Source organism: Thermobia domestica, chromosome 1 (assembly GCF_964235325.1).
Source record: "Thermobia domestica chromosome 1, izTheDome1.hap1.1, whole genome shotgun sequence".
Lineage (NCBI taxonomy): Eukaryota > Metazoa > Arthropoda > Insecta > Zygentoma > Lepismatidae > Thermobia > Thermobia domestica.
Window position 1 is genome coordinate 342,831,962 of NC_137454.1, and position 17,707 is coordinate 342,849,668.

Sequence of the window (17,707 nt, forward strand, 5' to 3'; positions counted from 1 at the left end):
ACATTATATGAGTTTCAAATCTAAATCTACAGCTGAAAACAAAATATTAAGTAAGTTGAATGTTTCATTATTATCCTTTTATTTGAAATGAAAAACTAATTATAAGCAATGACGATTTCAGAAGATTCCTACCCGGTAACGATCAATATATGAATGAGATAAAACTGATAAAACATTATTAGTCCACTTTGAGCATGATCGCAGACAACTTATAGCCACGAAGGGGCAAATTTATGTCGACAGGGTCTCAAATTCTCCCACAGGTCATGCCCTGAAATCATCACTGTTTGAAAGGTTTCCTTAACAAATAGAATATTACATTGATTTCTCGTTCTTCGTTTTGAAATGGAAAAATTATAATTTTAAAGAGAATTATAATACGATAAGCATAAAGATTTATAGAACTAATGAAATAAATATTCTTGTGTAAGTTATCGATTTCTAATCGGATTAAAACTGAAATATTCGTTTGCATCGCACTTTAAAATAAATCCTGTCTATATATAATTCTTACTGGAAAGCATGTTTAACTCCAATTCCTTAATCAGTATTTTTAATCATATATTTTTATTGTAATACTTTTACTATTCAATGTTGTATACACTTCATTTCCCAAAGCAAAACCTCGCAAATGTATAGTAGACTAGTAAACATTATCAAATAAATTATCATTTAGTTTACGTAAATACTGCATCGCCCGATTTGAAACTACGTACTTTAAATAATAATAATAATAATAATAACAAAAACAATAATAATAACATAGCCATATTTTTATCAGAATTTCAGGCTTAGTCAATAAATGAATTCAACCTGCGAATCCGATAGAAATACAAAGAGAAACTTCGAGAACAGGTAAAAGAAAAATTTTACTTTGATGGGGTTGGAAGTAACCTTTCAAAGCTCTTTACAATTTACAGACAAATGCCTTAGACACTTTTTCTTTTCTTTAAGTTAACTGATTCACCGAACGTATCTGAGTAACTTGTCTCTATTTTGTACACGGTTATATAAGTTTATAATCATTTCCATTAACCTTGAACGACAAGAACACGAACACAAAAACATCTAGCTAGGGAGGACCGTTAAAATTTCTCACTTCTCCCACCGGGAATCGAACTCGGGCCCCCACACATCTAATACGCACGTTTCTGCCACTAGACCAGCGGAGAGAGCGAATGAAATGTATTTTGTAGTGTCTGAAGTTGATAGCTATTTCACCCTGCTGTAATATGTCTATTGATTTTTTTAAATTTTACCGTGTTCGTTACTTTGAGGAATGATACATGTTATTGATGTAGGTTCTATTACATATTCGTCCATAAATATTATATAAATTATCAGAATTATTCATGATCTTCCATGGAAATTCACTGGCGCATACGCAGTAGAATCAGAAGATTGCAGAGTACTGATATTAGTCAGAGTGCAAATTTCTAACAGGCTGTCAGTGGTTTCCGACCTAGCGACCGCACCTTCCTTCTGAGTAAGCATGAAGAGGGAGTAAGGGGCAAAAGCTACTGGCAAAAATAAACTGTGAAATAAATAAATAAATTACCACTTACAATGACTCTAAAATTTAACTTGGCAATTTTATAATGACCGTTTAAAAACATAATACTGCACTAGGAGGGTATGCAAAAGTCTTGGTGGAAATAAATACAAATTTCTGAGATTATTATTATTATTATTATTATTTCACCACCTTCTTCACCCCGCTAAATCAATATCTTCACTGTTTTCTCGTCACAGCCCTTACCCCTAGCTATGTGAATGGCAGTATGTCCAATTGTTGATTTCCCTCGCATAGTAACAGATAGTTTTCTACAGCTTTTGGAGCGAGGCATTTTGACAGCCTGTAGAAATTTGCATTGTGATTCGTATTAGCAATGGCAGTAAAGTGGATCTTTCTGTTTCTACTATGCATCATCTGCATCATTATATCAGTGGTATTCCGCCATTACCAGCGGGTGATTTATCGCAGCTGAGAAGCTGTCATGCTCCTCGATCTTCTATTAACGTTTCCATATTTACATACATTTTTTTCTGTTTTGATATCGCCAATAGCCTAATTCTGTTTCTATATAGTCTAATTCGTCCCCTTCCTCTTCTTCCTTCTATCATACCCTTTAGCACATCCCTCATGATACAGTTTCTTCTTAACCAATATCCCAACAAATATTCTCTTCCTCTTCTTAATAATATTTTTTCCTTTCATTTCTAACACCCTCTCATTCGTTTTCCTCTCGACCCAGTTATTTCTCCCCATTCTTCTCCACGCACACATCTCGAAAGCCTTCAATTGTTTCTCATCATTTTTGCGTAATGTCTATGTTTCTGTCCTATAATAGAGTAAAATACATTACACGAAGCATCTTATAAGTCTTTTTTCAACTATATTCAAGGTCCTACAAAATAGTATTTTCTTCATCCTAAAGGCTTTTTTCGCCATTTCTATCCTTGCATTTATTTAACTTTTGCATGTCATATCATCACTAATAATAGTACTCAGATATCCAAAACTAGTCACTCGTTGCTATTTACCCTCTCCTATATTTGACCCCGATCGCTTCGTTAAAATCACCATGGAGTTTGTCTTTCTAACATTTATTTTCATCCCATATTCTTCACAAGCCATTCACAAGTTTTCTACATCTTATTAATTTTCTTTTTAGATTACGCAATAACAACCATATCAACCCCAAATCGCATAAACCTCATCTCCTATCGAAATTCCATTTTCATTATGTAGACTCGTTTTCGCTATCTCTTCTACATAGCTATAAAATAATGTCACCGAAAGATATAATCTCTGTTGAACTCGCCTTCCAATTACACTGTCTACTGTGCAAGCACCAGTGAATTTCCATGGAAGATCATGAATAATTCTGATAATTTATGTAATATTTATGGACGAATACGTAATAGAACCTATATGAATAACGTATATCTTTCCTCAAGTAACGGATACGGTAAACATAGAAACATCAATAGTCATATTATATCAGGGCGAAATAGGCATAAACTTCAGACACTACAAAATACATTTCATTCGTTCTCCCCGCTGGTCTAGTGGCTAGCACGTGTGGCTTAGGTGTACCGGGTCGCGGGTTCGATGCCCAATGGAGAAGTTTTGGAATTTTAATTATCTTAGATGTTTTTGTATTCGTGTTCCTGTAATTCAAGATTAATGGAAATGATTGTAAAACATATATAACCGAGTAGAAAATAGAGACAAGTTATTCAGATTCTTTCGGTAAATCAGTTAACTTAAAGGAAAGAAAAGTGTTGTATGTAAATTGTAAAGAACTCTTAAAATTTAATTCCAGTTCCACCAAAATAATACATTTTTTACTTGTTCTCGAAGTTCCTCTTCGTATTTCTATCGGATTCGATTAAATAGAACTTCGAATAAAGACCACGTTGAATTAATTTATTGTCTAAGCCTCAAATTCTGATAAAGATATGACTATTATTATTATTTTTATTTAAAGTACGAAGTTTCAAATCGTGCGATGCAGTATTTACGTGGGAAATGAAGTGCATACGACATTGAATAGTGTAAGTATTACAATAAAAATATATGATTAAAAATACAGATTAAGGAATTGGAGTTAAACATACTTTCCAGTAAGAATTATATATAGAGGATTTACTTTAAAGTGCGATGCAAACGAATATTCGAGTTTTAATCCGATTAGAAATCGATAACTTACACAAAAATATTTATTTCATTAATTCTATAAATCTATATGCTCATCGTATTATAATTCTCTTTAAAATTATGATTTTTCCATTTCAAAACGTAGAACGAGAAATCAATGTAATATTCTATTTGTTAAGGAAACCTTTCAAACAGTGGTGATTTCAGGGCATGACCTGTGGGAGAATTTGAGACCCTGTCGACATAAATTTGCCCCTTCGTGGCCATAAGTTATTTGCGATCATGCTCAAAGTGGACTAATAATGTTTTATCAGTTCTCTCCCACTTATATATTGATCATTACCGGCGGAAAATCTTCTGAAATCGTCAATGCTTATAATTAGTTTTTCATTATAAATCAAAGGATAATAATGAGATATTTAACATTCTTAATATTTTGTTCTCAGTTGTGGATTTTAGATTTGCAATTCATATAATGTTCCCTTCTAATCGAATTTGAGGGAAAAGTAGTTGCCAAAGATTTATTCAAAGAAATGTTCTCAGTCCTCTGATGAAAATAGGAACACACTTTTAAGGAAAAAAAAAGAAATGAGTACTTTCTACAGAATTTGAACACATAGACTTCTGATTGATAGACTAATGAGCCAAACCCCTCGACCAGTTTGTATGTCTTCACTAAGCCTCTTTTGAGTTTTGTGTAAAGTTGTTTCCTGCTCCACACTTTTTTTGTTTATGGCGATACCTCTATAAGTTTATGGTGAATATTTGGACGTTACAGATGTTGTTATGCATAAAAGTCTTTTTCGTATAAATAACATTGAATTTTACGTCTTAATAACTTATATACAATAGGTTGAATCTGTGAAATGATTGGGGTTGTGTGATCGTAAATGTTTTCATAGTAAGGAGCCTGGATATGCAAACCCGATTAACGTGGGGATTTACTTCTGTGAAATTTGGTACATAAAGAATGTACCTAGATCATGAGAGATATATGTCCCAAGTGACAACATAGAAACAAATGACTGTTAGAGTCCGAAACTGATCCAGGTATATAAATGCTATATTTGTGGTACATAGTTGCAAATATCAATTAGGTGTAAGAAGTACCTAAAACTGTAAGTAGCTGAAGTACATACGTAGCACATAAATATCATATTTGCCAATTGTCGGGTACCTAAAAAGTAGCTGGGATACCTGAATGGCACATGCCTAGCAAATCTTGTGCTGTTAGGGGCACTTGCAGGATGGTTACCGATATATGTAAAAGTAGTAAAATGACCGATATTATTGTCGAATTCAGTTTTCGCGGTCGCTGAGGTTAATGGTGAAATTCGGATCGCATTTACTTCCAAATCCATCCCCGGGATAATACCGAGAAATATAAAAATCGTCCAACATGACCGATATTAGAGTCAAATTCATAGTTTTTTGACGGTCACTAAGATGAATGGTGATACCCCCACAGGTGTTGACTTTGAAATACAGACCCCATCGGCCTGAAACCAGGGGGTCTCAGGGGGTGTTTACCAGGATATGTAACAGTAGTAAAAATGGCCGATATTTTTTCTTCCGTTGTTCTGTTTGTTTACATAGATATTTTATTTATCTAACCCGTGCAAAGAATGGGTATTTCAGCTTATATATATATGCATTGACATTTTGATCGGCCATATTGGGTTCAATACGTCAACGTCCACGAAATTTCAATCCAATAGATGTGTAGTGTTCATACATATATCAATCTGCAAAATATTAAAACATTCTGCCCATGGTAAGTGGATGAGAGATTGCTTGCAAAAGTCGATTGAAATGACTTTCGAGCGGCCACATTTGATCTATCTTTTGCTGTCGGTCCTGCATATTTCAACAGCATTCCTTCATGGCCCTCCTCTATCTAAATGTATGCACAGTTTCCGGATCCCCGATTCTTGGGAGAGAACCTTTACTTGTTAGGCCTGGCATACACTTTGAATTAAAACCGTGCTTAATTAAAGTTCTAATTACACCCTAATTACATTTCACGTGTTTTAGTTTGACCATCGACCGCCTCAAACTCGATCCATACCATTTAGCTACACTGAAAAAAGCCAAGTCCAGATATAAGGAGAAGACGAGGATAAAATGCTTTCTGTTGGGAACATCATGATAAGACGTTGATGTCAATGGTAATACTGGGTGTAACACTCTTATTTCGTGTAGCTACGTACACTCATGTCCAAAATGATTGTCGCATATCTATAACTGTTTTCTTGTAAGTATATAATTTGATAATCATTTTGCAGGGTACTTTTAATACTGATACTATATATATAATCGGGAAATGTATATTTGTGGTAAATTTCATAGGAAAAGAATTATAAATACGAAAATTAGAGTGAGTAAAACAAAATGTTGCTAAATGGACAAGAAAGTTTTATTTTCGTTTTATTGTTCTTATTTACTGCTCTTTTGACATGGAATTTGCCACATACGTGTCTTTTGCCGATTATACACATACTAACATTATAAGAAATACCGGGCGAATTCGTTATCAAATTATATTTCTACAACAACATATTTATAGACATGCGACAATAATTTTGGACATGAGTGTACTTCAGTAAGTGAAAGCACCAATTACTCCTATGACAACAGTAAGCACCACTCTCACTTACTACGTCGCCATAGGAAATGAGGATGTTTCACCCAGTATTATGATTGACACCACGGTCTTGTCATGGTGTTTCCAACAGAAAGCATATTATCCTCGTTTTCTCCTGAAATCAGGACTTGGCTTTTTTCAGTGCATATGCAATTATTCAAAGACTTACAGTTAGTAATAGGCATTGTGTTTGTTTTTGAGTTGGTTTGTTTTATTTTAACGTCCCAGGCATATGCTAGGGCAGCTAAAGGAGACGTGGAGCTACTGATTACAGTGGAACCACTTCGGTCGTTCAACTGTACCCACGCCGGGAATCGAACTTGGGACCACGCGAATTGTGATGAAGCGTGCTGTAGTCTGCATACGTCTCTGCGTGACATCATTGAAATTCTATGGTTAATCACAGCAAAAAATAAAATAAAATAAAATAAAATTTAATAAAATAAAATAAAATAAAATAAAATAAAATATAAATAAATAAATAAATAAAAATAAATAATTTTTAGAACTTTCTAAAACTTAACATAAACTACTGCGAAGAGTAGTACGAAGAGTGAAACTAGATAATTCCAAAAGGAAACAAATTATTGTTTTGTCGTACTTAAATGAGTAACAAGAACTCTGTGCATCCCCAAAGCTGATTTCGTCGCCACCGAGGGGCGACATTTTTCCTAGCGTACAAAGAGATAGATCTGCAGTATCCATGACAAGTTATTTAAATTATAGCACTAAGTTCTTCAATTTCTTAGGTATTATCCTTTCTTTAGTTCTCAGAGTAGAAATTTTGTAAGACTGACTGGTTTTTTCGACGCCCTTATGAGTGAGGACCCCGGGACACTGTCCCAGTTGTTCCTGCCTAGCTACGGCTACGGCATATATGTTTATGTAATGCGTTACGACCTTATGAACCTATATACGAAACAGAATGTACTTCAATTGAGACGCGAACTATGCGAAATATTGGACTTTGAATCTAACTTGTTTGGTGATCCAATACAAGACCACACATAGCAAAGGTGAGTACCTTAGCTCCCACCACAAGGTTCAGGAAGTTCGTGTTATAAAGTGTAAATTAAACACGGAGATGTGAAACGCTAAGAAAGCATTCGATCAATTAGAAACAAAATATATTGTAGTAATAATTTATCCTATTTGTTAAGATCATGAATGTTATGTTCTGTTTTTAAAATAACACGCAAAGCAGAATGTTTTAGATAATAAATCATATATTGTAAAATTTTAATTTCTGTCCGATTTAATACATTCGTGCTGCTATGTGTTGCGTTATCCGTTAGGAAATATTGATCAGCTCTGATTCAAAGGAAGAAAATAAACTACTGTATAGTACTGGAGTTAATTTAATAGAGTTTAATTGTGTAGGCAGTACTGAGGCTATAAGAGACAAAGGCTATTGCTAAAAAGAGAAATATTGGTTACTTTACGGTTTTGCCCCAGACATGATATACCCACTGATGACTGAACCTGGAACAGGCGCATGAGAAGCATTAGCGCTAGCAAATTAGCTATGAAGAGGTACAGCGTACCATAATTGTCAAGAATGAAGACAAAAAATAAGAAGCGGAAACGACAGAGTGTGCGATAACAATACTTTCACAAGTTTAATTTCACACCATTTATTTCGAGACATTCGAGACGAGACCGATATTTGGTCCTCAAGACCGAGACCGAGACAAGCATCTGTTTACCAAGACGAGACCGGGATGGCGATTTTTGACTCGAGACGAGACCGAGACCGCTGTCTATCAACCGAGACGAGACCGAGACTGTACTTCGATACCATCCGTAAAAATGAAAGATTTTAGTGTCGAATCGATAGTTTTCGGGGCCGCTGAGATGAACAGTGACACTTCCGGCCCTTTAATTCCACATTCAGTCCCATTAGTACTCTAAGAGGGAATGATGACATGTAAAGGTAATTCAAAATTACCAATATTAATGTCGAATTCATAGTTTTGGGGCTCCATAAGTTCATTGATAACAGTTTTGGTGTTCAAAATGAAACCTATTCTCCAAGTGCGAAGAAGAATATTCTGCTAGTCTGTAATAATAGCGAACGGGAGTTTCACATACTCAACCCTTTAATATATTTGTTGCTGCTCAAATTTACTCACTGGTGCGGTATATATGTGTATATGTAAATAAGATCATCTCTCGTTTAGAGTTATTCGAAAAATATACAAAGAATAAAGAGGGATTTTACTAGAAATCGGAAAACTAGAAACTAGAATTAAAACTTGTTGCTTTAAGTATTTTTCCGTTAGCGAAATACATTGTATATACAGTAGGACGTTGATAATTATAATCTGAACGTCAAAAATCCAAACGCGGTCCCTAGAAGCTTTTTACATTTTGTCTTAATATAACGCTAGCGATAAAGAAACAATAGTGTGTCCGTCGACATTGTGTGAAGTCAGTGTTTTTACAAAAGTTCATTCATACGTAACTGTTTGTCATACATATTTTTATTTTTTTGTTTTCTCCTAGGCCTATAAGTTTTAAGTGTGACTTACAAGATCAGTATAATTTAGTGTATGAGCAGGTTCTTTAGAAACATTAAATGTAAGTAGCCTTTCGTTCGGTATTGTAATTACTGTATGTACCGAATAACCACTGTATCGATAGAAGAACATACCGTACAGTATATGTAAGCCTAAATGGCATTTTATTGGTCATTTTCGAAAATCCGAACTACCTGTGGTCCCAATACGTTCGGATTTTCGACTTCCTACTGTATATGCTGCAGACATGTTACAGCAAGTAAGATGACTAGCATCAAGCCAAGAAGTACTTTTTAAACTATATTTTCCTGTTCTTGCTAATATTTCCACACAAATGATTTTTTTCTCATGGATCCAACATTTCCGGAAATTTTACATAGAACCAGGAAGACATCTCCATAAAATACATATTTGATTTAACATATTAACTAAAATGATTGTTGCCCCGTTATTTTAACACTTCCCTGCCATGCGCCTATACTAATTAAGCTAACTAGGAATATATTATAGTTTATTTTTTAGCCATAACTCCGTTCTATCACGGTGCTAACTTTGAAGTAATTATCTGAATGAGTTGTTCACAAAATTTCCCTATTGTAATATAAGAAAGATAAGTAGTCAGTTATCTTAACTCTAAACTAGTAAATACAAAATAGTTTAAATTTCGAAAGCATAATATAATAAAATATCCGAAAATTTCAATTTTACCCAAATTTTCCGTTTTTGTTTCAAGTTCGGGAAAACCGTAAAAAAATGTTTTTTTTTACCCAAAATTTTCGTTTTTTCCCCAGACCTTCACAACACTAGTCAGAACACACAGTGCTCCGAACACTCCTAACAATGGGCCACCACAGCCGACGACTCACTCATGTGCGAATGTTAACATCGGCAACTACGACTGAAATGAACACGTGACCATCGGCACTGGACCTTGGCATAGTGGCAGAGTGTTCCATTGCCTGATGAATCCCGACAACTTATTCAACATAACGATGTGAGGGTGCGAATCCGTCGTATTCCAAGGGAATAGCTCCTTGACACCTATACTGTGGGACGGAGACAAGCTGGCTGCGACTTTATTATTATCTGGGGAACATTCACGTGAGAATCCATGTGTCTAGTGGAGCCCGAGCAAGGCACCACGACGGCCGAGGCAGATCACACACTGCTTGCAGACTACGCACACCCCTTCATGACGACCATGTTTCCCAACGGTAATAGCATTTTTCGACAAGATAATGCATCGTGTCACGAGCCAGGAGTGTGATGGAGTGGTTCGAGGAGCACGTGAGCGAAATCCAAGTGATGTGCTGATCCCCCAAGTCGCCAGATCTGAACCTAACCGAACACATCTGGGATGTGATTGAACGTGACGTCAGGGCGCATCGCCCCCCACCACGGAATTTACGGGAATTAAGTGACTTGTGTATGCATATGTGGTGTCAACTCTCTCTAGCGACCTACCAAGGATCATTGCGTGCATGACAAGACATGTCGCCGTTGTTATCCGTGCCAAAGGTCGACATATTGACGATTAGGTAGGTAGTCATAATGTTCAGGCTGATGTGTGCCATATTTAACTCGTATATTTTGTCTCGACTCGAATTTGAGTCGAGTCGAGACAGAGTCTGACGAGTCGAGACACAAGTCACGACTGAAACATTTTCCAGTCGAGACACGAGTCGAGACAACATCTTCTCGAGACGTGTCGAGACAGGCTTAAATCTCGACTCGATTCGACTCGTGCGCATCCCTAACGAGAAGCAGCTTTATGCAATCGATTTAATGTCTAGGAGTTGGTAAAATTTTCTCTCTTAGACTTTTAGTCACACTGGAAGTGAGAGAATTCAATATTTCCGGTTTTTACGCTGATAGTTATAAAGTGAAAGTGATAACAGACAGCGGGAAGTGGACTTCTGCAATCAATTAAACATTCTAAGGATATATGTCATCTTCACTCTAATCTCTCTACTAAAGTCAGAAGCAGTATAAAATCTACTAGTACTTACGATTTTAATAATAATTGAGCTACTGTCACACATACAAATCAAACTCCTTCATTTTGGTGTACACGTGACACTGATACTTTATATTTTTATCATTATTGAATTTAGAGTGCAGAATTTACCTTCTCTGCAAAGTGTTGAAGACATAGCAGTTAGGTAGATCCGATGGAATTGATGCGAAATGTGCGCAGCAATCAATTGGTACTCCATTGATAGAACAATCTCTCATAATCTTTGGGCAAAATCTAGAATAGATAAATAAAAATATATATTTTTTAAGATACAACATAAAAGAATACCTGTAAGATTCCGTGTACATAATGAATTGGTTTTTTTGGTCATATTATGCAATTATTTAGCATTCAAATTCTTAAAATATATTAACTCTCCCGACCATAGGCGAAACTAGAGGGGAACCCCCTCTCCCCATGAGCAAAGATCGAAAATAATGTGATAAATTTACATCAATTTACGCATAACTATTTTAGTGGCATTTGCATTCGACATACGAATTTAATAGTGGCCATATTTTGCCAACCATTCGATTTCTTGAATATAATCTGTGCCTGGAATATCTCGCAATTTTCGGAAGTAAAGAACCGTGACTGTTCCTCCATAATACGCCAACCTATAAATAGCCATTTTCTTCTAACAATTTAGTCTGCAAATTATAAAGATGAATCAAAGAGGATGTCATTACGTAAGGAATAATTTAATTATAATAATTATATAAGTAAATTTTGAATTTTTTATTTCAATTCCAAGTATCTAAAACATGAGATTATAGGTTAAAAAAGGTTCATTTAAATAACATGGGGAATTTCTTCATCTTTCCTTTAGACCCCTAAAAATGAAAAATATTCACTTTTGGGAATTTTCCTGTGAGTAAGTGCTGGAAACCTATCATGCAGAATTTCAACTTTCCACGTCAATCGGAAGTACCCCTTTAATTTATGTCAGTTCATGTAGTGTTATCAGTGGCGTATTTAGGGGGGGGCTTCCGGGCTTAAGCCCCCCCCGAAATCTTACTTACTATAGTAAAGTATATTAAATATATTGCAGAAATTTTACATTTTCAGGCAAAGCCCCCCCCGAAAGTTAGTAAAGCCCCTCCCGAAACAAAATCGTAAATACGCCACTGAGTGTTATATATAGCTAGGATATAACCTCAAAATATGAAACTGAAAACCGAAAGAAACAATTACAGTGAAATTTCCCTTAACGGACTCCTATCAATAACGGACACCTCTATAATAGGGACACTTTTTTTGTCCGGGCAAAAATACATGTTCCCTTATGGAAAAAAACCCTCCCTTTTCGGGACACTCTCAGATGCGGACGCGGACAGTCCTTTTCCGCCCAGACATTTCAATAACCTCTTCAAAACGGACACGAATTATTCTCGGTTCTGCGATATATTATTCCTCACAAGCGTATTTATCATGAGTCTAGACCTGGTGCACCATCAAATAGAACAACTTCAAACTGAACTTGAAGTTCTTCTTTTTTTCTGCCCGCAATAAAATACTTTCTAGTGGAAATCCTAGAAAAACTTCAATACCTTCATGCAGGGTCAGTAGTGGCTAGAAATTCTATGCGAACTATCTTCGCTTCCCTAACAAATTTAGTCCTTTCGCCTCTGGGCTTTGCATATTTCCCGACAACTTCATAGATAACAAAGCTAACATTGTTTGTTTAACAATAATATTTTCAACGAGCAATGTTTTTTCTTTTACATTTTTAGAAAAGCAATATTTTTCTTTTACTTATCATACTGGAACAAGTCTGGATTGTTGTTTTCCCGGCTTCCTTTTCAACTTTCCCTAAGAGGATATTCTCTGTGATTGGGGCTGTGTCAATAAACATATGCACTCCATCGCCAACGAAAATACTGTGCCAGTACACAAACACACACACACATGTTTCTTCCGCAACTGTACTGTGGATTCTCAGAGAGCATTTGCTACTGAGATTTATTACCCTTGCAGAGGAAAAAGTATGCCTTTCTCGCTAAACAAAAATGTTTCGCCGATTAGCTGGTTCCTAACGCATCTTTTGAGAAGGTTCTGAGAATTTGAAATAAATGAGAAACGCTTACAGGGTGATAACATATACTTAAAAAAATTAGCATACACGCATTATCTTTTGCAGTACCTGCATACGAATATATTAACACTTCCCCCAGCAATAATATTATTTAACAGAAATATTATTTAACTGAATTTTCCTTCATCCCTTCCAGTAATTCGCATACCTACTAAACAGAGTATTTCCATATTGAATTTTACGTACTTACGTTCATACACAATGCATATACTGTATATTACAGCACACAATTACCGTTGTGAGAAATAAAATTTATGTAACCTCTATGTAACGGATACCTCTCAATAACGGAAAAAAATTCATGTTACCTTGGTGTCCGTTATTCAGAGGTTTCACTGTATTCACTTACAATTACTTGAATTCCAGCTAGGCTCGTCTTTCTTTGCGTAGAAACCTCTCGAGTAATGTTTTAGAAACAATAATAGGAGGCCTGAAACCGTAAGCCTTGAGAATTAAAACTAGGAAAAATTAGGGAAAGGAAAAGGCAGAATGAAAAACCGTTCTGTAGCTTAACGTCTATGCTCTTTTTTAAATATCTATTGACCCTGCTAACGCAACTTTATTGGATCCAGAGATAAATTACTATATTTATTTTCACCGTATTCTTTACATGTATATTAGCAAGAAGTCAATTGCATCCTTAACTTATGAATTGAACGATATGCTTAACAATAAAAAAGTGCGTACATCACCCCCCCCAAAAAGAATAATTCCGTAAAGCTATAAAATATCTGTCCACCCACTGATAAATCTACAGACTTGGCAATGCTTGAGAGAAGCAGAAAACTCAAGATGTTGATTTCCTAAGCAACACTTTGGATCACAGAAGCAGGAGGTGAGAAACACGAAGCGTATGCGCAATATGAATGTTCTAAAGCAGTGAAAATTCAGCCAAAGCGTTGCCAACGACTTACTCGCAGAGGTGCCTGCTAAAAACATGACAGAGATCGCACAGTACTTCTCGGTTCTTCTCCACTTCTACAGTTGATTCTGCCTCGTTAAAAATTTAAAAAAAATATACAGTATATATGACGATCGTTTAATTAAATTAAAATACTCTTTTCTTCATTTTTCGTTGGGCGTCAACACACGACTTGCACACTCAGAGAAGACGCTACTGGTTAAAATTAACTTCACCATTGTCTTCCTGATTAAATTCTAGATTGAAATTATGTATCATATTACCCTATTCCCATTTAGAAAACTTGACCTTAATTCAAAATGGCGGATTTCAGGATGGCTGCCGTCTTGGTCACTACCATACGACTTCTCTCTAGGCCTTATATGTATCTACATAGTTGTTCTTTCATTAACACTCCGTTTACAATGGGTAGTAAGGGACTTCTGCACTAATCTCTAATAGCCACATCACAACACTTAAAAATTATTTTAAAAATATAAAACATGCACCATAGCAAAAAATTTTGTAATCATAAATAATGAATACATGTCCTCTATCAGCCAAAAAAATAATCGAAATCGGAGCCAGATGATTGGGTGATGTACCTTGTCAGTAAGGACTACACAAATGTAAAATAGACTGAAATACTGATGACTTCATTTCCTCCCCGTTACTACGGTGATCGCAATTATATTCTCTATACAAACGTGAGTATGAGAAAATAAGGTGTTGTATATTTTCATGTATAGTCCCGGACAGAAATCGTTGGTCAGGTAATTTCGGCTGCTTTGAAAGAAATGCAGAGTATAAGAAATAAATCTGTCATATCTGTAGTTTGGTGTGAAGAAGAAACTAACTTCTGAACTAAAGGTTTAAGAACAACTCAAGTTATTAATATAAACTACGCCAAAGATCATTGTCTCATATCATGATAAAAGGAATAAGAAAAAAACTTTTGAAACGTAGAAATAGAATGTAAAACTTTGTAAGCGGACGCAAATAAACCAATCGTGAACACACTAAAGACGAATCACTTACTCCGTAGTGATCGTGGTTTTGTGGTCAAGACGTTCAACCAGTAGTATGGAGGTACTCGGATCGAATCCACGTCGGGCAAGTTTTTTTCTGTACTTTAGGATTTTTGTGGCGATTGATCGGCGATGACGCATGTTTTATTATTTTCAGATTTTGAATACTCGCATGTTTCAATACTTGAACTGTCAAATCTTCAGAAATAATAATAATAAAATAATAAAAATAAAATAATAATAATTAACTCGTAAAAGATTAAAAGTTAGGAGCTTATTATCGCTGAGGTCTGCTTGATTACAAACAGAAACGTGAAATTTGACAAGAATATTTCAGTTTTATTTAATGTTGCCCACGACAAGAGGAGTTTCTAATCTCGTTTCTAAAACAAAACAAAGAAAATCTTGACGAGAATTGACATTTTACATTCGAGACGGAACAAGGCTAACTCAAATTATCGTCTCGCTTTGGAGGTGAGAATCGAGACGAGACGAAAAGTATCGTAAACATTTCTCGTCTTCTCTCGATTCTCGAAATAGTGTATGTCCATTCTTTAAGTAACGATTGCTCTGTAGACTGAATCTAATACGCTATTTTGTTACTTTTCATTTCAGAGTTCATTTAATTATGGTTTGTATAGTATTTTTGCAGCAAAACTTTTATAATTACGTCTGCATATTCTAAAAGTTAGTTTATTACATGCTTTACTGTTCAACGATATTCACTTATTTTTATTACAGTAATTTTCCTTAAAACATACAGCAGAATTCTTTCTATATGAAACCTTAGTGGAACACTTTCGTTTAAAATCTTTGTAGTTGCAGAAGTGTATCTTGGAGGTACGAAATCCCCTCCCCGAAATCCCAACTTCTCTGTAGGTTTTGCCTAATTTAAGGGCAAATTCAAAAATTTTATTATTATTATTATTATTATTATTATTATTATTATTATTATTATTATTATTATTATTATTATTATTATTATTATTATTATTATTATTACTGAAGTGTTGTGGATTTGATGGTTAAACCCAGCTCCTTTCCCGTAGATTTTGCGCTGTTCAAATGCCGTATGTGTAGGTTTTCTTGGGGTTCTTCTTCCTCCCACTTTCTCTATTCCAATATTTTATTCATTCTCATCAAGTCTTTAGCTTAGCCCTGCATAACCAGTACTTAAAAACAAATATTCTTAGGGATCTTGTGAGTTGAGTAGCTCTACTTTCTACATGTGATTTGCCTTGAAATATTTCGTTTAACATTTAGCTAGTTGTAGGGACGTAAGCAGAGGGGATGTTCTGCATGTCCTGGTAGTGCGGACACTTCTCTCGAATCCCTACAAATTTTGGTTGAACGGATATATGGAATTTGTTGGAAATGGCGAACGAAAATATTATTATTTTATGTAATAATCGTGGAAATAATTTGAAAAATCTACAATGAAATAATGAATTCAAGACACATTCATGATTCGTACTAGGCCCCAAAAATGACCCTTATGTATTAGTGAATTGTTTCCTTAACACGTTACCCTCTCAGACAATACGAATCAAGGTTGTATACATGCGACGTCATGTTGTTATCATTTACCTTGTAAAAAAAAAGTCGTTTTAACTCTAACTTGTAAGACCGAGGGAATTGAATATGTTTCATGTTATTAGGATTTAGGATTTTAGGTTTCTGGTCTTTCAACATCTAAGGTCATTTAGCCCTTCACGTTTGGGGTGATGACGTCCCTCAGCGAGCACACAATTCGGGGAAAGGGAAGGAAGAAATAATTGGGGAAGGAAGGAAGCGGCCTGGGACCTATAAGTTAGGTACCACCCCGGTATTTGCCTTGTGTGAATGAGGAAAACTCGGGAAAACCTCATTCGGAATGGCTGGCCTGAAAAATCATTTTACACTTTTTCGACCGAGTACCCCACGTTGTTTTCATGTTACTATACATAACAAGTATCAACATAATAAAAATACCTTAACTATCTCAGTGGGAATCGAACCCAAGACCGCTAAACTACGGAACGAGTGCATGTAGCAAAGTAGCGGAAGAGCATGTAGCAAGTGCATGTAGCGGAAGAGTTAAAAAACACTCGTGCATGTAGCAAATTGCACACGCTTAACATTCTAATATTTTATTAACGATCAAACTTTTATTTCATGATAAAATACTATAGTTCAGTGAATTCAAAATTAATTTAAGAAAAGACAGACAAACACGCAAGAACATGAAGGAGAAAGTGGTGTGAAGAGTATTTCGAACCCTTAACTCGAATCTGGTGCCTCATATCGTTTCTTCTCCGTAATTTGTCTCCGTTATACTCGGTTATAATCGTTTCACAGTTTTTTTTTACAGTAACCTTGAACGACAGGGACACGAACACAAATACATCGATGACATTTAAAATTTCGAATTCTCTCCCATCGGGAATTGAATCCGGGAACCTGGTCACTAAACAATCCGATGGGAGGGATACCTGATTCACTTCCAAGGCACGTACACCTCAGACGGAATTTGGTGTTCTCACTGAAATATGTCAGAATTTTTCAAATTTTAACAGTAAATGAGGGAAAGTCATTTTTTAGCCCCTTTTTTGGGACGTAAGCGAAAAGTTCATTTTTCTTATGGGAGATTCCATGTAAAAGTTTTACAGCAGTTTTCTCCAGTGATTATTGGATGATTTCCATCACATGTTTATTATTCCTACAAAATACAATAACACTCATTCGCAATGTTAGTACTCGTCTGGAATATTATTTTGGTAAGGCTCGTCTTTTGGGGGGCAAGTGGTGCGTGCATAATACCGATTTTCACGGGAGGAAAATGCTTAACTTGAATTAAAAC

At 35.4% G+C, this 17,707-nt stretch overlaps 1 protein-coding gene across 1 annotated transcript in view; it reads right to left on the bottom strand.

Annotated features, from left to right (window-relative positions):
• The window catches only part of LOC145681288 (uncharacterized), a 63,510-nt gene that overhangs the window by 35,441 nt on the left and 10,362 nt on the right, over positions 1-17,707 (bottom strand). The window contains exon 3 of the mRNA XM_081752922.1: positions 10,956-11,078. Coding sequence (XP_081609048.1) covers positions 10,956-11,078 — 123 coding nt within the window. The remainder of the gene's footprint in view (positions 1-10,955; positions 11,079-17,707) is intronic.